Source organism: Heloderma suspectum, chromosome 1 (assembly GCF_057233095.1).
Source record: "Heloderma suspectum isolate Gila_16-S chromosome 1, 16-S_ref, whole genome shotgun sequence".
NCBI lineage: Eukaryota > Metazoa > Chordata > Lepidosauria > Squamata > Helodermatidae > Heloderma > Heloderma suspectum.
In genome coordinates, this window is record NC_139458.1 from 94,116,932 (window position 1) to 94,140,388 (window position 23,457).

A 23,457-nucleotide genomic window follows, 5' to 3' on the forward strand; every position below is an offset into this window, starting at 1 on the left:
TTTCCTGCCTTGTTAATTTCTATACTGTTCTCAAAGCTGAGTTCAAGATGAAGGATGAGTAACAGAAATTTTGTTGGTGAAAGAAACGCCAGTGGCATGGGTGCAATCCAAAAGAATGTTAAGTGAGCTTCAAATGAATGGGAGAATCTAGGTTGTGCCCTTTTGGTTGTGACCCAGGGCAGAAGAACCAAGAGTGTAGCTGGGCTAGAAAGTAGTATAGTAACATTGCTATTGTATTCTTGCTTTGGCTAGGGTGGCCTTCTGTCACTGTAACACATCAAAGCCACTCAAGACACTCTAAGTGACACTAGTAATGGAAAGAGAGAGCATTTATGAGGTGTTCTTCACATTGGGAGATGCTCCTTGGGGGAACACAAGTTCTTTAGGATCCCGCCGCAAAAAAGGTGAGTTGGAGCTTTTTCTAACAATATCTGTATAAGGGCTGACTTGGCAAGAAGCAGTGTGGAAATGCTATATTCCCACACTTAAGTCATTTGATATTGTGGTAGAAATGACAGCACTTTAACAGCAGAAGAGAATTTTCAGTGTGCATATCCCACATCTTCCAGGTTAAGGGGGCCTGCTGAGGGTGTCCTGTCTGAAGGTCATAGATCATGGAGCCAGCAATAAGAGTAAACATAGACAGAAAAAAAGTTAGATGCTTTGTAAAACATCCCATTATTAGGATGCTTTGGGAAGCCATTAAAAAGGTAGAGAATATCAAGAATACCAACATGTAGCAATAAAGGACACCATTTTAGTGCAAATGAGTGGAGTAGATGTTACAGAGATGTCTGAATAAGTTGGGTTTTATTGTATAGTACAAGCCTCATCCTTGGATGGATGGATGGATGGAAAGATAGATAGATAGATAGATAGATAGATAGATAGATAGATAGGCTCTCCAAATTAGGTGATGCCTTTTACAATCAGTGTACTACTTTTGATGTAACGATGAGGTTTATATCCTACACAATTTTAGACAATTATTAACACTTAAGTTTTTTACCCCAAGTTCTTGTGGGATGCTGCACCTCCTTATCAGCACTGGGCAACAACACAGAGTAATTCCATTGATGTTGGGTGGACGTTTCCTCATGAGGGCTGACAGCTGTTCAGACAATCACTGAATGAGTTGTGATATTTTTGTTTGTTAAGCCAACATTTCCCAACTAAGCTACTGTCCATCAGCACCCTTCTGAATAAACAACTTGAATGCCAACAATAAGAAGAAAGGAGAAAGAGGTTTAGTTTAGCATCTATGAATTTGGTGTTTGATTCAAGAAAGCAGTGTCTGTTCCAAGAGTTCTGGCATTAACTTCCCACAGGAATTGGAGACCTTGTAGTATTAAATTGGCACAACATACACTAGAGAAAAGTTGGTTTAAGGCATGGGAAAAAAAGAACAGGACACTTATATTAATATCATAATGCCAAAACCAATATTCAGCAATAAGAACCCAAAATAAACATAAAGTGGGGAAAGGTAAAGTGAGGATGTTTACTTAGATTTCTCCCCTCTTTATTTAAACTTGGTGCTTCTACTGGCTCTTACAAGCCATTTTGGTAAATACCCAAGTACAGAATACATGAATGGTGCATCAAATATGAATTGGGGTTTTTTTTTTTACATTATGTATACTGACTGCAATTGGGCTTCTGTGCATACATGTTTTAAGGTAGAACAGGACTAATAGCATATGCAAGCACTGTTCATATCTGGGATGCTCCTAGTGTATTTTGCACTCAGGTATTCACATCTGGGTACAAAAAAGCTCATTACAACCACACCTATCTTGCTAAAGACCAAAGTGAAGTACCCTGCCATGCATTTTTTTTTAAATTGCATCAGATGCTTTCTAGAATATTCTTCATGTCAAGAGAAACGTTAGAGTACTTGACAGCATACTTGTTTGTCTTTAGAAACAGTGTTTATTACCTGGACACAAAGGGCAGTATCCTATACTGCTCCCGCACTACCGAAATGGACTGCTAGGACAACAGGAACTAGCAGTTCCTGAAAAAAAAACTGGAAACAAACAGCAACATTTCCGGAACGGAGCAGGTGAGTGGAGCTCACAGAAGAGAGGACCGCTGACCTGCCCCATCCTGGAAATGAGCGTTGTTGTTTGTTTCTGTGCTTGTTTTAGGAACCCCTAGCTCCTGTTGCACTAGGGGTCCATTTTGCTAGTGCAATTTAATTAGCAGAGGCACAGTGGCACTATAGGAGACAGCCCAAAATTAGTTATACAATCCCTGCTGAGACTGGAAATATATGCTAACTTGTATTTATGCCACACCTGTTTTGCATGCCATAGTCCAACCCAAAAGTTATAAAACTGCAGTTCTATAACTTTTTGGAAAGCACTTTCCAACTCCAAGAAAAAGTCAGATTTTTCTGGAAAGCCTACTTCTTTTCTGAAATGTAGTAGCAACAAGGAGGAATGGGGAAGGAACAGGCTAGGAAGGACAATAGTATCTGGTTTCTTTACTAGTATTTGGAGAGTACTTTACCTTGACTTCACTTGTGTCCCATCCAGAAACTATTGCTGGTCTGAGATATTCTGTTATTATGCTGCCTTCTTCTGCACTGCCATCTTGTGACAAAGTTAACTGTGAAACTTTCAGCCTATGATCCTGAACCCCCTCCCACTACACTTTGATTTATACATCTTTATTTCTAGAAAGGAGGGTGGAAACAATGAGCCCTGTCTTTATGCATAAACATGAAAGCTTGCTCTTCTAAAACATATTATTAACAAGATTTTTGTTCGTCTTAAGGACTGGTTCTATATAAAGCCATTGTGCCTGAGAGACACAAATAAGACAAAATGTTGGGCCAGAACTCCTGCTGACAAAAGTATGCTTGAAATAATCACCAACAGAATTGGGTCCATAATGGCATTTTGCCCATTCCCCCCCTTTCTTTCTCTCTCTCATTTCCCACTGCTAATTAACTACAGTAAGAGAACCCATTTGGTTAGCTGCTGATTTTTATTCCTGATTGCACCTTTGATTTGTTTTACTAAGAATGTCAAGCTGGTATGGTCTAGAATCCTTAAATAGGAAAAAGTAAATAAGAGGCTTTGTGCTTTTGTTAGAGACTGCAGAAAGATCACTATAATCACTGTTTTCTGGTTTAAGGGGACTCTAGTGTTGTCTAAGGTCTTCATCATCTGCAACTTTCCCCCTATAGTTTCACAGCTGTTGTAATCCTGCCTACGTGCTGAAGAAGTTTGGCTGTACAACTTGAAAATGTAAGTTTATTTCTCTAGTGTATGAAAAAAAAAGTTGGTCCATATAAAAGCTACCTCTGAATTTGAGAAAATTTTATTCTTACCATTTCTTTTTTACAACTGGGTTTGTTATGAAGTGAATTAAAGAAAGAAAGCCTTAAGAAACTATCCACTGATGTCACAGGGATGTTCTGCAGATACAGTGTGAAAGACAATTATTGGAAAAATACAAGGTTAAGGAACCACATTGGAAAAATGGTTAGAGTGGTGAAGAAATTCAAAATGGCTTTCTTGATTAAATAATGCCTGAGAATTACGTACAATGGTGAATGTTTGACAAGATAATGATTTCGTGTCAACAAGCTTTACGTGATAGTTCTCAGAAATATATGACTACGAAGATTTAATTGGAGGCTAAAAAAGGAGGAACACAGAAGTAGAAGGGAGAAAGCCATAACTAAAACATAATTATAGAAAATAATGACAAAGCAAATGGAAGAAACTGCAATGGAAGGCTATAAAAATATTTCTTCTCCAATTACATGGGAAATTATAATAAATATCTGATGAAACTAGCTTATACAACAAAGATTTTGCTTTAGTCATGCAATCAGTTCTTCCTTGCATGGGTTACTTTTATACAGTAGACTCAGCACTATTTTAAAAAATGATGAGACACATAGTAATAAAAATGTAGTTGAACTAAATACACTGCTGTGGAAGACAAGCACATGTACTTCCCATAGTTCCATAGTGAAAGGGAAGACGCACACATGCACTTATGTATGTATACCTTTTCCCATAAGCAACTATGGCAAACCTACTCATTCAAGGCCTTCTTGATCAGTGGTATTTGCTATAAACCAGACATTACAATGGACCTGCTTAGCTGTAACAGTCTAGCATCATACATGCACTGTTGAGCTGAGACAGTAATCATGTGGCTACCCATTGTGTGTGCAGGAGATGTGCTGATTAGCTTTTCTGCATGCCAGTACATGTGCTTAAAACAGCAGTTTCAGTGGTATTCCAAAAGCCAATTTCCACAATGCTCTACATGCCACTGGCAGTCAAATGACTACCTCAGCTCGTGGTATCAGTGCACAAGCACAACAGTTACCATGCCACAGAAGGCTGAACTGCTTCTTCAAGTGTTTAAATTACAGCAAGCAGAACACCTGACGACAACTAGTGACAATGTGTCATCAAAGAGACCAGTCTCTTGTCCAGAAAAATCAAACAACAGAAAAAAGCACTGACTAAAATGTTGATAAGGCATTACCATTACCCTTCCTGGAGACTGTGTTGTGCACGCCTGTGTGTTCTTCAGTCGGCCACCATAAAGGGACATCTTCAGGAACTTCCTGACTTTGTTGAGTAGAGTTTTCATGATGCTTTCCATTACTTGTCATTTCACCAGCTGTAACGATGGCACAATAACTAAAATATTGCATATATTCTCTGCTGCTAACTTTGTCTTCCATCACCATCACCAGAACTTCCTCTTAGTGGAGAGTGAAGGGCTACATCCTGTGTTCTTGAGTGGCATTACTGTTGTTGTTTTAATTAAGCTAGTCAAATATTCTTGAGTTTGACAATAGCCCAGGATGAGGAAAATATATAAAGAAGCACAAGAAAAAGAAGCGGAACAACACACTAAATAGTATGAATATTGTGAGCACAAAATAAACACATGAAGGCTGAATGTACTTGTGGGATATATGCAAGTGATAAGCAAGCCATCACATCCAGAAAATATCTGCAAGGCCACTTCAGAAGCATCCCAGTAAAAAGAATTATGCTTACTGATACTAGAAGAAAGATGAGCCTTGCTATCATACTTATTCTCTTCAGATGTTCTGTGTTCTTGTGCTGAATCTTCTTGTTTCTCATACGAGTCTAATTCTGTGATGAGTAAGTTAAAAGATTGTAAAGTTTTGCATTTTTATCGACAATAAATGTGCATATTTATCCATAAATGGATAAATGAAAGCAGGAATCTAGAGCTCCTGAGAGGAAAGTTCACCATTTGCTCCATAATGGCATTTTCTCTCTCCTCCTATGAGGGTGGTTCAAAGAGTTACTTCTTGAGCATTTCCCACAGTTATTTGCTTCTGTTCCAGGGCAGAGTCTTGGTCTTTTCCTTGTGGCAATGCAGAGACAGAGAAGAGTACTATCATTTCCTCATCCATTCATTTACATCACTGTAAGATGTGGAGATGTAAATCTGATGGAGAGCATTCTCAATGATAAGGGGGAAAGCAGCAGCAATCCAAAGAGAGAAAGCTTTGGAAAAGAGGAAGAGATCAATGAGAAAAGGAAGTTCTCATTGTGGAGAAGAGAACCAGAATGGCAACTTTCCATTTCAGCACAATGGAAAAGATGAGAGTGAAGATGGCTAAGAAATTCATGCTGGAAATTCCCATCACGTTTTTTCCCCCAAAATTACAGCTTGTTTCTTTCATATTTATTCTAAGAATAGTAATCCTTTGTTTTCAGCTCTGAATTCCCAAAGCATGCACAAGGAATGAAACTGATTCTGCACACTGATGGAAACATTAACCATTTTCTTGGATTGTCAACAATACAGTGAAATTCATCATTATCAGACAACCAACCATAAATTCTGAGGTTCACAGAATTACAGAATTTTACAATTACAGAGTTGAAAGGGACCTAGGAGGTCATCTAATCCAATTTCCTGCTTAATGGAGGATGTACAATGCAGGTTGCAACTTTAGCATCTCTGACAGATGCTTAAATAAAGTGTCTAAGCTTGACCATTCAAGTCAAGCAGCTTGAAGCAACAACAGCCAGCATGGCAGTATTAACAATGAACACTTTCCAAACTTATGTTATATGTTGGAGTCCAAGCAAAATCTAAGGTGAAAGAGAATGGTATGGAAAGGTTTGGCATGAATACATACTCTAAACATTAAATGTAATATATAATGTACTCAGCACTTGGTTCAAACCTTGGTAATTGGTAAAAAGTCAATTGCCAAAATGGAAATCTTAAGGAAGAAAAATTCCATCACATCACCCAAATATCAAATACACAAACACACAAAAGCATCAGGGGTGTGTCAATAGCATGAAGCAGCTCAGATGAAGAAAAGGCCCCTAATTGCACCATTGCGCTTAGCACAGATCAACAGGATCAGGGTGACCATTGATCTAGGTAGTGAGCAGAAGTGTGGAGAAAAGACTGTTTTCCCCAGCCTGAACATTCGGAATAATGTGAAATCATGACTTGAATACCGTCTAGTAACAATATGCAACATAGACAATTATAGAGGCAAACATATATTTAAATATTTTAGATCACATAGTTGCACCAATTTACCATTTGAAGTAGCTTGCATTATCCACTTATCATTTTGAGTAATTGGTTTGTTGTCTTTATTGAAAGAACATGTCCATGTTAAAAGTTAGATTAGTGTAAGTGGCTTTATTAGTCAACCCTTTGTTTTCAGCTTTCCTTCTCATGAACGTATATATCTTGGTTATATCAACCTTAGTAAGTTTCCATCCTTCTTCATAAATCTGGTTTGAATGTTTAATTTGTGCAGTTCCTTAGCCCACCCATGAAACAAGAAATCTGGGATCAAAGGGTTGGATCCAACTGGGACACTCTGCTGATGGAAGCAGTTCTGTCAACAGAATGGGGAAGGAGGAGGATTGCACCCGCCCCTTGCAGCCCCCAGGCACTCAAAAATCTGCTCTGGAGGGCTGGGAAGACTTCAGGAGCAGATTTGCAGGCAGCACCAAGGGCTGCAGTGGGGAGAAAAGAGGGAGGAAGTCCCATTGCGCTAGCGAACTTTTGCTAGCACAATACTGGATTTAAGCCAAAATTAGAAATGCACACATTCAATATTTTCTATGCCCAGAGCAAATCCCACACATCTGCTGTTACGGGTACGTGTCCCAAAGAGGTGGTAGGTTTGTGACAATTATTCTGGATCTGTGAAAAGAAAAGGCTGTGGCACAAGCTTTCCCCCAGGATAGCCAATTGTATACGTGATGTGCAAAAATGATTCAAATTTGTATGGCTGTCTGTGATATGAATGGGAAAATTTAATTGTCCAATTGTGAATAGTTATACACATGCAGCATCCAACAGTGATTTAGATTCAGTTTTCTGCTTTTGCAGATCTCTCTTAAATATTTGCTCTCTCCATATGCAGGAAGGCAGAAATATCTAAGAAAAGAAGAGAACACATTCCTACTATCAACCTTCCTTCCAGTACCCTTACATTCGACCTCCATTCCAGGAGCAACAGCTGTTAGTGAAACCTTTTTCCATGTTATTGAAAACATGCATTGCCACATAAAGCAAGGTGAACACCAGATATTCTGATGACAATTGTACTTTTTCCTCAACATCAGGGGGAAAATGTATTTTAACTAAGGGCATACTGATCAATCTACTGTTTCAGTTTGCGAAACCATAATGACATTGATATAACACAGAGAGTATCCTTCATTAACGTTGCTGTTGTATAACTCGTTCCTTGTCTAAGAAGTTGAAAAGTAACTTTAAGGAGGCTTATCAAGACAGTTGGAATACCAACTACATGACGCAAGAGCTAAACAGAAACATAATTCAGTGAGAGACCAAAAAAGTCCATTTAAATGGCAGTTTTGGCAAACATTTATATATAAAGATGACTGTATAAGTAATGAAGGAAAATGATCTGTTACCTACAGGTCATATAAAAGTGGTTATTTAGAGGAGTTTACTTGGCTCTGGTTCTGAACGTTTATATAAAGATAGATAGATAGATAGATAGATAGATAGATAGATAGATAGATGTAGTTGTTGTTGTTTTTTGAAGAGACACAAAAACCGCTGCATACAAAGAAACCCAAGGTGAAAGGAGAATTTAAAATCCCACCAGAAAACCTAGATCACAAGATTTCAAATGGAGGTCTCTCACTCACTCTCTTTCCCACCCATCCCCGGTCCCTACTCCTCTGTGTGTGTGTGTGTGTGTGTGTGTGTGTGAGAGAGAGAGAGAGAGAGAGAGAGAGAGAGATGATAATGACTAGGTGAAACCAGAACATCCTCTAATTCATATGAATAAGCATAAAACCACCCTTAAGATTTTGTACAGAACATTTTTACTGGTTTTTCTGTTCTGTCCATCAGAGAAAAAGGGATCCTCAAGCAGCATTCTGCCATCTTTTCAAGACAATATTAGACTGGATATATACAGTATGTGCTTAATCATTGGCTTTAATTAACATTCAGGAATATATTGAAATGAAATCAGTATGCAGCATATAGTATGTATCAGACGGGAAAATCTCTTTCACAAAAGGAAGAAAGCTCTCTGAAAAACCAAATTAGTTCTTTCCAGATGATTACTTTGCAAAAGGACATGCTGACACCTGGACATTTTACACAATAGCACATTGGAGATATGAATATAATAATTTAATTACTCATACCCTTAAGCACAGAGTGTAGAGACTAGATGGATAAGCATTTACACTCTACTTATGACTGCTTCATGAAGTGAGTTGCAGGCACACACGCAGCCAACCAACACCATAAAATGTCATGAGTGATGACCATGTACACCCTTCCCTTGATACCCGTCAGCCTTTTTGGTGGGCAGACACATCATGTCTATGACACAAGCAGCATAATATTCCCTCCCACATATAAGGGAAACCATAGCTCATGAGCTCACTATTGCAAAATACCACATGCAGAAACTACACAACACGGAGACGGTATGAACCAAATCTTATTCTATAGAATTTTTGCCACACACTAGATTTCACTTCATATCTAATCATTCCAGAAACACATAATTTTGGAAGACACTAGAGCATTGGATATATGATTCATAGCCACAGGAATGGTAAATATCTCACCAGCTGCTAAAAAAGAGCTTCAGTAATGTCTAAATAAGAGATAGCTAGTAAAATTTGTTACGCTTACTAGTTCTTTCTGGATACTGGTTTTCAGAATGATCTCCTCCACGACCATCATCAGGAATATAATTTGGATCTTCATGGTACCTTGAGGTAACACCATCTGCACAATAATATATGAATGAGTTGTAATCCCAACCAGATCCTATGCAGACACTACAGTCAACGTCTGAGACCTTCCTCCGAGTGTCACCTCCAAGGGAGGCTCCGAAGGTGGCAACAAGGGAAAGGGCCTTTTCAGTGGTGGCCTCCCGTTTATGGAATGATCTCCCCACTGAGACCCGCCTGGCACCAGCACTGTCACCTTTTCGGCGCCAGGATAAGAAAGACTGTCCTACTCCCAGGCATGTAATGGCATATGATGGGGCATTTATGCCAGCTGTTTGAATAGGTCTAGTATTTTATTGAAATTGTTTTTAGCTGTTTAAATGGTTTTTAAATTTTGTATATTTAAATTTTTATGCTGTATTTGATCTTGTGAATTGTTGTGAACTGCCCAGAGAGCTTCGGCTATTCAGCAGTATAGAAATGAAATGATTAATCTTTTCTTACTGGCCTAACACCCACATCGTTTTCATTATTAATCCTTATAAGATACCAGTTTGTCTGACATTTTAAAATAATTCCATTTCCCTCTTTCCCACAGCTCATCTTCCATTTCAAGTTTCAGGAACCTATTGGAGCTTCATTTGACCACAGCATTACATTAAAGTGCCTGCCTGAGATGCAGCATGCACACTCCACATCCCCTCTCCTCCTCTGGTGCAGTTGCAAGGAGATCAGAAGCTTTTATTTCTGCCCTTAACTATTCACAATTTAGTGTTATGTCCAAACCTAGACAAACTCTAGTTAGGCTGTTTTCAAACAGCAAAATAGTCTGGAAGGCTCAATAGGGCAGTTATTGGAAAATAAATCTGATTTCACAAACATATCCTTTCACCAAAAATATTTTACACAATAACGGTTCCTTTTTCTGGATATTTTGGATCAGGACGCCAGATAATATTTTAGCCAGCTTGGAAAAAAAAATTCCTGATTTTGAGGAGAAAAAGAAAATGGAACAGGGGGGAAAGAAACCATAAACTGAGGTATGAGGATATTTTCCTCACTTTTTTGTGGATGGATTTTTATGGAGGGGAGTGAAAATGATATTCAACATCACCATAATTCTGACACTGTGATTTATTTTTGAGGGTGCATTAGTGGTTTGGGAGTGTACTGCTATTTTTCACTGCATATGTATGATTTATGACAGAAAAGGCCATAGCTCAGTTGTAAAGCACATGGGGTTATATCCAATTGGTGTCACTTCAGCTATTATTTGATCCAGCAGAGGCTTCTGACTGCAAAACAGAGAGAGATGGGATATTTGATGACTCCCTTCTTCTCAGCAGTCCCCCGTGCCCCTCCAAATCTGCTCTGGAGGGTGGGTGGACCCTTCAGAACTGTATGGGAGGTGGTGTGGGGGGCTGCTGGGTAGCGGGATTCTCCAAAACTCCTCCTCCCCCAGCCGCCCTTGTTCTGGTGAGATAATCCTCTAGTGGGTCAAAAAGCCTTCCGTCAGTGTCAGGGGACCAACTGGATACAACCCATATTTGTATATCTACAAGGTCTTCTTCAGTCTCTAGTATCTGAAGTTAAAGAATCTTAGGTAGGAGAGCTGGGGAACACTTCTTCCTGACACCGTAGGAAATTGTTCCCTAATTGCAATTAGTTAAAGCAACAAATAGTGTTGTAGCATCATACGGATTCTTTGTAGCTTTTGCTATAACAGAGTAACAAGGCCACTCTACCAGAATTTTTCAGTACTGGCTTAGATGGACCACTGTTCTCACTCAACATAAGACAATTATCCTGATTGGTACTTCCTACTTTTTCACATAATTTTGCACATGTCATTCTGTTAAATTCCAGTCATACCTGGGGAATGAGGAAACTGGGAGATACCATGTCTGATGATATTGGGCTCTGTTGTTGCTCTGTCATTTGCAGAACCACTACCCACGCTACTGTCATCATCAGTCACTGGTGGCCGTTCTGTGAATCTCTTTCCATCAATAAAGCGTGATCCATCCGAATTAAAAATTTCTACGGGAAAAAGGAAGAAAAGAATTGCACATGACTCTTAGGCTCAGTACAGATGAATACTTGCAGCAAGATGACAATGCATAGCAGCAAGACAGCTATTTACCAAGTGATAACTTAATCATGGGCACTATGCATACAGCCATGTAGCAGCCAGCTGGGAGCATGTTTTAGCATTATGTGAGCAAGCAGCAATGAGCCTCAGGCTCATGCACTCCGGACAAGTCCTCTGGCATGGCTGTGAGGAGGTGATGGGAAACATCCTCTTCCTGGAGCTTATAGTTACCTACTTCCATAAAATGGGAACACTGGTTAGTTTAAACTATTGTCCGCTTAAACAATCTTTTAATTATGAGTTGATCCTGAATTCTTTCAATAAGCTCTACTATAAGCTAACCAGAGTTTGCCCTTTCTAATGTAAAGATACACTGCAATTAATCAAAAAGGATGCTTCAAATCTCCTCATAGCTGCAACAAAGGAGGGGAGGGGGTAATATGCAAGCCTGCTGCTCGTTCACATAGCACTTTTCTGTTCTATGAATTGTGGAATTTTATGTATGTATGTATGTATGTATTTATTTCATTTCTATACCGCCCAATAGCCGAAGCTCTCTGGGCGGTTCACAAAAATTAAAACCAAACAACACACAATAAAACAATTTAAAATATATAGAACATTAAAACCACAATATAACAATACAACCACAATAAAACCTAGCAGCAGTGCAGGCGTTTAAAATATAGATTTAAAACAGCAAAGCTAAAAGTTTAGAAAGCTAAAATGCTAAAATGCCTGAGAAAATAAAAAGGTCTTCACCTGGCGCTGAAAGGAATACAATGTAGGTGCCAGGCGAACCTCACTAGGGAGCTCATTCCAGAGCCGGGGTGCCACAGCAGAACAAGCCCTCCTCCTAGTAGCCACCTGCCTCACTTCCTTTGGAAGCGGCTCACGGAGAAGGGCCGCTGACAATGATCGTCAGGTCTGGGCAGGCACATATGGGAGGAGGCGATCCTTCAGATAACCTGGCCCCAAGCTGTTAAGGGCTTTAAATGTTAATACCAGCACTTTGAATCGGGCCCGGAAATGGACTGGCAGTCAGTGCAGCTGAAAAAGTACTGGCGTAATATGAGCTCGCAGGCCAGTCCCTGTTAACAATCTTGCTGCCCTATTTTGGACCAGCTGAAGTTTCCGGACTGTTTTCAAAGGCAGCCCCACATATAACGCATTGCAGTAATCCAGACGAGAGGTTATCAGAGCATGGATAACTGTAGCTAGGCTATCTCTGTCCAGATAAGGGCGTAGTTGGTATACCAGCCTAAGGTGATAAAAAGCGCTCCGTGCCACTGAGTTTACCTGTGCCTCAAGTGACAGTTCTGGATCCAAGAGCATCCCCAAACTACGAACGTGATCCTTTAGGGGGAGTGCAACCTCCTCCAGAACAGGTTGAATATCACCTAGCCGGGCAGACGAACCACCCACTAACAGTACCTCCGTCTTGTCTGGATTGAGTTTCAGTTTATTGGCCCTCATCCAGTCCATTACCGTGCCCAGGCACTGATTCAGAACAGCCACTGCCTCACCTGGGTTTGATGAGAAAGAGAAGTAGAGCTGGGTGTCATCCGCATATTGATGGCACCTCAGCCCACACCTCCGGATAACCTCCCCCAGCGGTTTCATGTAGATGTTAAACAGCATAGGGGATAAAATAGAGCCCTGTGGAACCCCATGGCACAATTGCCATGGCACAGAGCAATAATCCCCCAGCACCACCTTCTGGAATCGGCCATCCAAGTAGGAGCGGAACCACTGCAGTGCAGTGCCTCCAAATCCCAACCCAGACAACCTATCCAGAAGGATATCATGGTCGATGGTATCGAAAGCCGCTGAGAGGTCCAGAAGAATCAACAGGATCGCACTCCCCCTGTCCCTCTCCCAGCAGAGGTCATCCCACAGGGCGGCCAATGCAGTTTCCGTTCCAAAACCAGGCCTGAAGCCTGACTGAAATGGATCTAGATAATCCGTTTCATTCAAGAGTGCCTGGAGCTGTCCTACAACCACCCGCTCAAGCACCTTGCCCAGGAAGGGGATGTTGGCCACTGGCCTATAATTGTTAACATCCTCTGGGTCCAGGTTAGGCTTTTTCAGGAGTGGTCTAATTACCACCTCTTTTAAAGTGGCAGGCACCATTCCCTCTCTCAAGGAGGAATTTACAACCTCCTGGACCCAGCCGGACATCTCCTCTTTGTTTGATTTAATAAGCCATGAAGGGCAAGGGTCAAGCACACAAGTGGCCTATCGGACTTGGCCAAGCACCTTGTCCGCATCCTCAGGCCTCAGTAACTGAAACTCAGCCAATAAAACTGGACCAGACGGTGCTCTGAACACCTCTACCAATGGAACTGCATTAATCGTGGTGTCCAATTCATGACGAATCTGAGCGACTTTATCTTCAAAGTGCCTTGCAAACTTATCACAGTGTGCCACCAAGGGTTCCACCGTCTCTCTCCCTGGCCCAGAATTTAACAGGCCGCGAACCACTCAGAAAATCTCCGCTGGACGACGGAAAAGAACAGTCTCTTTGGAGACAGATGGAATGTACCATATATACAATGTCATGTGCCACTAGGAGAGCAAAGGGCACTATCCACCTGTGTAATTCCGTTAGCGCAAACAATGCTGCGCTAGTGGAAATTGGGTTCCAAACTATGCGCAAGAAGAGACTAAAGTTACATTTGTGCAAGTGCGGTTGCACATTACACTTGTACAACCCATGGTGCAAATGGTTGCGCATAACTCTTGTGCAGCCTGTTGTAGAACCTGTCTAATGGGAAGCTGCTTGCACAACAGAAAGGTTGCTCAGAGCTCCGCTAGTACTATTCATGTTTGCAGAATGACACCGTTGGATACTACCCAAAATGTTTTCCAACACAGAGCACAGTGCAGAAGGCCCTGTATGTGCAGACTTCCCTGGGTTAGAAGAGACATGTAGTCAATTTTGGACACAGTTTGCAAGGCTTACACTGCAATCCTATGCATGTCTACTTAGAAGTCCCATTAACTTCTGTAGGACTTTCTGCCAAGTAAATGTGTGTAGTAGTGCAAATGTTTAGGAACTAATGATCTAAATAGCCTTCCCCAACTTGGTGCCCTCCAGATGTTTGGATTTCAACTTCCATTGGCCCCAACCAGCATGGTCAGGAATGCTGGGAGTTGTAGTCCAAAAAATCTGGAGGGCACCAGGTTAGGGAAGGCTAGTATATAGGACTGCAGCTGTGTACTTAAGGGTTCTAAGAATAAAGGATATTACAAATATTCTAAGAAAAAGAGAAATAAATTTTCCAACTGTTCTATTTGTTGCGCGACATCCATTCAGTATGTTGCTGCAACTTGTTTCTTGATCTTTCTTCAATGATTTTTGATAGACAGGTTTGACAGCTTTTTAGATACATGAAAACACTTAGTGTCCTTAATATTGTAGTCAAGCTAATATTGGTCTATCCAACTGCTTCAGGACTGACAATCAAGCCCATGTCATTATTGACAGTGCAATTACTGTGTTTTATCAAATGTGTCCAGTATTCCACACTGATAATGTGTTTCAGCATTGCCCAAGGAAAGCACTGCATGTAGAAAAAAGCATCAAGAAAGCAGACACACAAAGGCAACTATACTTCTGCTTTCTGAAGGTTCTTATAATGTATGCAAAAGGAACATACACATCAAGGCTCTAAGCCAAGAAATAGCTGGTGGGGGAGAAGCCAGATGGCAGAAACGCCCACAAGCAACATTTTGTTGCGGGGCCTCACTTGTATAGTTTAACAATAATATGGATTATTTTTAATAGCTCAGACTGGCTTTATAAAACCTAATTCTAGTGAATAAGTAGAAAATAAATGGTTTCAAACTTAGGTAGATGATTATACTATCAAATCATAGTAAATTAGGTTTCTCCTCTAAAATGTATTCATAATTTTATATAAATTCTCTGGATATGTTTTCTTCTGACATATTAACAGTTTGTAAGTCTTATATCCAATCTATAAAGTATATCCCAACATAACACGTATGAAATTCAATTTTTACCTATATTGCTTTCATTATTCGGCCAAACGGAGTATAACTTTACCACTGGGTCACAATCTATATCTCTTTGTTCTAAAGGGGAGAAAACATCAGAATATTATCTGGTTAGTTTCTGTAAAAAGCAATAAAGGAACAGGAAGTGAAAACAAAACTGAGGGTAAATCCAAGGGGGCACTTTAGGCAGCATCCAATGGAGCCCATGCACACGCAGCCAGCCTCGCTGGTTCCGGTCCGCAAGCAGCCCCTACTGCTCACGGAACGTGATGAAGCACTTCCAGGGGCAAACCCCCAAATGAGTGGAAACATGTATAGGTCCCATTGGATACTGCCCTTACGCCTCACCGATTCCTTTCTGCCCTGCCAATTCCCTTCCGCAAGCAGTTGGCCCTGCCGATTCTGCTACGCAAGCAGAATCCACAGCTACACAAGGGAGACTTAGTGCTTCCTAGAGAAAACCCCCAAATCAGCAGAAACGCAGGTCAGTGGAACTCCCTTATGTGAGCTCCGCTGACCTGCCTCCTTCCATCCAAACATGAGCATTTCTGCTCATTTGGGGTTGCCTTCGAAGCACTAAATTGATGTTGTGTTATCGGTGGGGGCCACTTGCACAACGAAACTGGTGGGGCGTAGGAGAATCGGCAGAGATGTAAGCACCCCACTGGATTCCACCCTGACTTTGCACCAGGTTTCAACTGAGAACTCATCATCCCATATACAACACAAAGTCTCCTAAATGTTCATCTGTTGCTGCGGGGACTAGAATTGGGAGTCAGCATATATACTGTACCCATTCATACTATGTGTGGGCTTTTGTTTTTGTAAAAAAAAAAGGCTGAATACATTATTAAAACAGAAAGAACATAAACCTTGAAAAATTTGCCAACGGTTAACATCTAAAATTTGCATGAGGCTAACATCTGTATCCTTTGTGTCTACGGGAAACAGCATCTACTTCCTAACCATCGTAAAAGCTCAAGGAAGTTGTAGTCAGAACAATTGCTGGTTTTAGTCAGAACAGGGTCAAATGGCAATGTGATTTTCTTGGGCTCTGATTGAACTTCAGCCACATATAAGTTTTCTTGGACATGTCAGCCCCATGTGGACTGCAGTTCAGCTGTTTGTTTCTCAGAACTCTTTGGGCTCCTGCCTGCCCCACTTGCCTATCTTCAGACCTTTATTCCACTAAGTCAGATTAGACAAGATAGTGACAGAAGTAGCCATTGAGGCCTGCCACAATCACATGTAAAGCAGAGGGTGGGGACCCAATTTTAGAGTACAAGGAGCACATGGGTCATGGGAGTTGAACCCTCCCTGTGCTTACCACTTACCTGTCTATAGCCATTCTCCCCAAGGGCTTTTCTCCTAGCTAAACTCACTTTGGATATCAGAGCTCAGCTGAGAACAGAATCTCTGGTGTGAAGATAAGTCTGACACAGACTGTGATATGGTAAACCATGCATAGTGAAAGGGTTCTGCTCACCTAGTGAGCAGAACCCTTTCCAAAAGAAAGGGTTCTTTTTGTTTTTTATTTCGTTTGTTTGTTTTGCCTGCCAAGGACTACAAAAACAAGGGAGCTTTGAAGCTCCTGTTAGACCACAATATATGGCTGGCTGGCTTTGTTCAGGTTGGTGTGTCACAAGATATGCAGACCTACAATAAACTGTTCCTTCTTAGCACATGTTGAGCTCCTCTCATCTCTTGTTTCTTCTGTTTCATAAAATGTAACACAGAACCTTTTTTCAGCAAACAAAATGAGGCACTGCATGTGTGACCCTGAAATATGTCCATGGGAAAGTATATGAAGAAACCAAGACATACCTGATGCATTGAAGCAGTAGGTATCATATCGGTCAGATATATTTGATGTAAGTATGTAAATCCCAGTATTATTTGCTGCACAGAGGTGATAAGGAGTATGTCGGGGAATTACAATTTTGTCTTCTATATAACCATATCTAGAAAAAAGAGACATAATCATATTAGTGGGCAGAAGGTAGATAAGTATCTACTGGTAGATCTCTAGCTGATTTGCAATAAGTCAACAAGGATTTATCTGATTTCCAGTTGTTTAAGAATAGGAGCAATAAAATGACTCCCCTACCAATGCTCTAATTCACTCTAATGAATTGAAGAAAGATTGGGATAACCAGGATTGGATATTTGTGTAGAAGAACTATTTAGAAGAAATTCTTGGGCTCAGAATTCTTTAATTCTCAGTGTATGTATTTTGCACCTGGGTCTCATTGTTGGACCTCAGAGTTCTAGTAAAAAAGCAATGTAGATCCTGTACACCTAAAGTCTGCCCACCCTATATATAACAAATATATATATATATATATATATATATATATATTTGTATGTATATAACAAATGTACCCAGAACTATATATTATGATAGAACATCTGTGAAGGAATCTCATTTCCCACCCTGTAGATTAATTCTTATAATACAATACAAATACAATACAGATAAAATAAGTATTGTACTGTATTATAAATCTACATATTATTTAATTTGTACTGTATTTGTACGATGTATGGCTTAACAGACCTAGTATGATGTAGGGTGGACAATGAAGTGAAAGATTTGTAGATACCTTTTTTTGTACCTACATTTAATTGTCCATCCTGAATTCAAATCACCTGTAGACTTATGATACAGTTTAAATTAGATAGCTAAAAGAGTAGACTCCTTGAGGAAGTAGTAAATGCATAAGCTACAACGGGTTCTGTAGTGCTTGCAGTAATTTAGAGACATTTCCTTACAAGAAACACTGGGATGGGAATTTAGAGGTGCTCTCTGGAGAGTGGGGTGAGGGGGTGGAGCCTGGACTGGCTGGGAGAGCTCCAGCAAAGAACTGCTTGTTGTTGCAAACCTATTTAATAAAAACCACCATGTTATCTTCTTAAGCTATGGAACCAAGCTTATCACAGGTTCCAATTTTTAAAAAAATCAGAGCTGTTTATTGCAGCAAATGGAAGGACCCATACTGTTATATAGCACGTACCTTTGTGTGCATCAGGTATCCCTGATATCAATATTTCAAAGAATCTCAGCAAGCTGGGCTGAGAAAGACCTCTGAATAAAAACCTAGAAAGCAACTGCAATCAACTTAGATAGCATTGGGTTAGGCAGACCAATGGCCTCACTCAATATAAGGCAGCTTCATATATTCTTTGTGTGTAACAATCAGATAGGTATTGCTATGTAGGAACTGTGTTAGCGTGCTGTATTTAAGAGAAGTCCAATTTCCTGATCCACTGGCTTGGAACATCTGAAACTATTTGCTTTGTAGACACTGTGTTTTGAATTCCAGAGATTGACCAGAGGGTTATTAAAGGGTGGACTGTCCCATATTGTACAAAGGGTTATAATAGGCAGTTTTATGCAGTCTCTTTCAGCTCTGTGATTCCACGAATCCACACTCCCTACATTTTCCAACTGATCAGCATTAACAAACTGACAATGCTATTGCCAACAAGGACAGAACATAGTTATGAAGGAGAGGCAAGGATCGAGTTCTAGTTTACGTGCAGGGATGATGAAAAACACACCACCCTCTAAAAATTGTAAAGCTTTAATAAAATGCTGAGATGTAGCAATAATTTACCCATGGAATGCTGGCTAAAATACTTCATGTCCCCCTTGTTATTCTGTACTGAGCACAGGGCTTTTCGGAATACATGGAAGCTTGTAAATCAGGCTGAAGTTTCAATGAAATGGGTGGTTAGTAAAATGTTGTAACCGGTTGTGGATATTTTGCAATTCTATATCAAATGTCTAATTCCTCCAGTTTTACTAGTTTCCCTTAGATTTCCTTTGCTGAGAAGGGTGATTAAATGTGAACGAGTGTCTCTGCCCTCCACCCATCACCCTTTTAAAGAATTGCTACTGATCACGCAGAAAAATCAGACATGGCTGTTGTGAAGACTATGGTTCACTCTTAAATGAGACCCAGAAAACTATAGTCCACTTCGTGATTTATGTCCACCTGGTTCACATCACAGCATGACTTTACAGTATGAAATGTTAATTGTTAAGAAAATAACTTAGCTAACACATCAGTGTTTCCTATTAGTTTTACATAGTTTATGGCAATGCAAAAACTAGTATTCCTTCTTTATAATCTAGTAAAACCATTTATATTTATACCCAGCTGACTCACATTCACATTCATTTTCTATTCCATTTGTATACTGTATATATTGCTCAGTATCTGTGAATAGATACTTGGAGTAAATCTCACTGAACTCATTGGGACTGATTTCCAAATGAATGTGTATAGAATTAGGCTGATTTATTTATTATTTATTTGTTTGTTTGTTTATTTAAGCTAATCTTAATAGCAGGCAAACAAGCAGGGCTTCCGAAGCTGATCTTAAAATGTAGGAAGGTTCATATGGGTAAAGGCAGTCATTCCAATAATCTGGTCCCAAATCACTTAGGGCTTTAAATATCAAAAACAGCACTTTGAATTGTACCTGGAAATGCAGTGGCAACCAGTGTAGTATTGGTGTAATATGATTCAACTATAGAACCAACGAGTGCCTGAGAAGGCACATTCTGTACCAAATGAAGTTTTCGAATCATCTTCAAAGGCAGCCCCGTGTAGAGCACATTATGGTAGTCTAGATGAACTTAAAAGGTAAAGGTGTCCCCAACCAGTCGTGTCCGACTCTAGGGTGCGGTGCTCATCCCCGTTTCTAAGCCGAAGAGCCAGCGCTGTCCGAAGACGCTTCCGTGGTCATGTGGCCGGCATGACTGAACACCGAGGTGCATGGAACGCTGTTACCTTTCCCGCCGAGGCAGTACCTATTTATCTACTTGCAATTTCTTGCTTTCGAACTGCTAGGTTGGCAGGAGCTGGGACTGAAGACGGGAGCTCACTCCGTCACGCAGCACTCAGGTCTCGAACTGCTGTCCTGCTGACCTTCCGGTCTGCAATTCAGCGTCTTCTTAACCACTAAGCCACCGCGGCCCCTCTAGATGAACTTAGTGCATGCATAACTGAGGCAAGATAGGATTTCTCTACACACAAGCCAGGAAAGTGCCTCTGCCTGATTTTTAGGGATCCCCTCTTTCCTCTGCACCATCTCCTACCACACTGAGCAGGGTCCCCCAGCCCTCTGTGTATTATTTTCGAGGGGCTTGATGGGCTTCCAAGGAAGTCCACTTCCACCACATGCCTAAATCAGGATCCAACCCATTAATTTTCTTCCTTCAACAGTTCTGCCTATCAATTTACATCCCTTAATGTATATCCCATCCCCTCCAAAAAAAACTAATAGTGATGCAAGTCTGGTCATAACGGCAAACGGCACTATAGGAGACCTTTCAAGAATGCCTCCTGGAAGTTATTCAGCTAATAATGTGTGCTTGACGTTTATGATGTTCAGTTATAATAATAATAATAATAATAATAATAATAACAATAATTTCATCAACTGTACCTGGCTTTCTATACTAATTAAGCTTTCCACAGCAATGAATTTGTATTTAACCCTACTATACTGAAAGTATCCTCATACAAGCCCAAACATTATATGAACTAAAAAAGCAAGAAGAACATGCACATCATGTAAAGATTCAAAAGCAACAAGAATTCAACTTTCCAAGAGAGTACAGAGTTCTACAGTACAGAACATGAAGGTACTATTTAGTGCTGGTGGTGAGTTATATATATTAGTTAGCTGCAAGGGTTCTCATAGAAAATGCTTGTACAATATATATAACATTCTTGTACAGTGCATAAAGAAGATTTGGGCTATCATGGTGATGAATAAAACAATAATTTATCCATTGCTATGAGAGGGGAAAGTGAACTTCCAGACTTTCTAAAGAAGTTCAATACCATTTTATCAATTTTTGGAATAGAGTTAGGCCAGGTGATCTAGCAGCCTTAGATATACTATGTCTGTTAAGTTGAAGTATTGTAATTGGTCCGAACGACTGCATTGGGAAACAAAAAATTTAAAATGATATATTTTTAAAAAGTGGCATTTTATCAGTTTGTTTTTCTTCAGTGTGATGTGGATCATCAGAGACTCATTAATGCTCACAAACACTCACAGAGAAAGTAGTCTACAGCTTATTTAATATATTAACTTACTATGCTACCTTTAAGCCATGCAATCACCTAAGGCAAGGAGCAGTTCCTTCCAGACAATGAACCTGCTAAACCACTCTGTCCTTCGGTGCATATGTCTATCTATGTAGGTGGGCTGGAAGATTGGTAAATATTTATCGAATGTATCTGCAATACTGCTGATGAGAGTATAGTGACTAATAGTGTGATAAACAGTATGAGCTATGAAGTCTCTGACTCAAGTCTTGCCTCAGCTGTGTACTCACTAGGTGGCCTTAAGGGCAAGCCACAATTCTCTCCCAGCCTCCACACCTGAAGTATAGAGACAATTATATTCCCATACTCCCAGGCTTGTTCTAAGGATTACTGAAATAATGTTTGTGAGCAAGTGCTTTGAACACATGGCTCTTCAGCTGGGGGCTTGTGAGTGACCCACAACAGGGTGCACCCCGATTTAAGAGGGGTTGCGCCAGCTGGATCACCATTTTCTTTGTAAAGATGTTCTTGCAATAAACAGAAAAAGTTGGAAGGAGAGAAAGAAAAAGACAAACACTGGGAGAGAAGGGTTAAAACCAGAAAAAGAAAGAGTAGGAAAAATAGGAGGTACCCCCAAAATGCTTGACAAGAAGACAAGAAGGCCTTCTTAAATGAACAATGCAAAGAAATCGAGGAAAACAACAGAATGGGAAAGACTAGAGATCTCTTCAAGAAAATTGGAGATCTCAAGGGAACGTTTTGTGCAAAGACGGGCATGATAAAGGACAAAGAAGGCAGGGACCTAACAGAAGCAGATGAGATTAAGAAGAGGTGGCAAGAATACACAGAAGAACTATACAGGAAAGATCTGAATGTCCCTGATAGCCATGATAGTGCGGTCACTGAACTTGAGCCGGACATCCTAGAGAGTGAAGTCAAGTGGGCCTTAGGAAGCATTAGTAACAACAAAGCTAGCGGAGATGACAGAATTCCAGCCGAGCTATTTAAAATCCTAAAAGATGATGCTGTTAAAGTGCTGCATTCAATATGCCAACAAATCTGGAACACTCAACAGTGGCCACAAGACTGGAAAAGGTCAGTTTACATTCCAATTCCAACGAAGGGCAACGCCAAAGAGTGTTCAAACTACTGCACAATTGCGCTCATTTCACATGCCAGCAAGGTGATGCTCAAAATCCTACAAGCTAGGCTTCAGCAGTATGCGAACCGAGAACTACCGGAAGTACAAGCGGGGTTTAGAAGAGGCAGAGGAACTAGAGATCAAATCGCCAACATTCGCTGCATCATGGAGAAAGCAAGAGAATTCCAGAAAAACCTCTATTTCTGCTTCATTGACTACGCTAAAGCCTTTGATTGTGTGGATCACAACAAACTGTGGCAAATTCTTAAAGTGATGGGAGTACCAGACCACCTTACCTGTCTCCTGAGAAACCTGTACGAGGGTCAAGAAGCAACAGTAAGAACCAGACATGGAACAACCGATTGGTTCAAAATTGGGAAAGGAGTACGACAAGGTTGCATATTGTCACCCTGCTTATTTAACTTATATGCAGAGTACATCATGAGAAATGCCGGGTTGGATGAATCAGAGGTCGGAATTAAGATTGCTGGGAGAATTATCAATAACCTCCGATATGCAGACGATACCACCCTAATGGCAGAAAGCAAAGAGGATCTCAAGAGCCTCTTGTTGAGGGTGAAAGAGGAGAGTTTAAAAGCTGGTTTGAAACTCAACATTAAAAAAACGAAGATCATGGCATCTGGCCCCATCACTTCCTGGCATATAGAAGGGGAAGAAATGGAAGCAGTGACAGATTTTACTTTCTTGGGCTCCAAGATCACCGCAGACGGTGACTGTAGCCATGAAATTAAAAGACGCTTGCTCCTTGGGAGGAAAGCTATGGCCAACCTAGACAGCATAGTAAGAAGCAGAGACATCACCTTGCCGACAAAGGTCCGTCTAATCAAAGCTATGGTTTTCCCAGTAGTAATGTATGGCTGTGAGAGCTGGACTATAAGGAAG

General features: G+C 40.5%; 1 protein-coding gene across 16 annotated transcripts in view; it reads right to left on the minus strand.

Moving 5' to 3' along the window:
* The window catches only part of CD44 (CD44 molecule (IN blood group)), a 97,938-nt gene that overhangs the window by 29,441 nt on the left and 45,040 nt on the right, over positions 1-23,457 (minus strand). For 13 of the 16 annotated variants that reach the window (XM_084851397.1, XM_084851418.1, XM_084851443.1 and 10 more), the window contains exons 3-6: positions 17,170-17,306; positions 15,352-15,423; positions 11,103-11,270; positions 9,190-9,285 (exon numbers count right to left, since the gene is read on the minus strand). In XM_084851397.1, the coding sequence (XP_084707523.1) occupies positions 9,190-9,285; positions 11,103-11,270; positions 15,352-15,423; positions 17,170-17,306 (473 nt within the window). Of the gene's footprint in view, positions 1-1,009; positions 1,112-9,189; positions 9,286-11,102; positions 11,271-15,351; positions 15,424-17,169; positions 17,307-23,457 lie in introns of all 16 variants that reach the window. The other 3 variants (XM_084851387.1, XM_084851350.1, XM_084851341.1) reach the window with 1 other exon arrangement.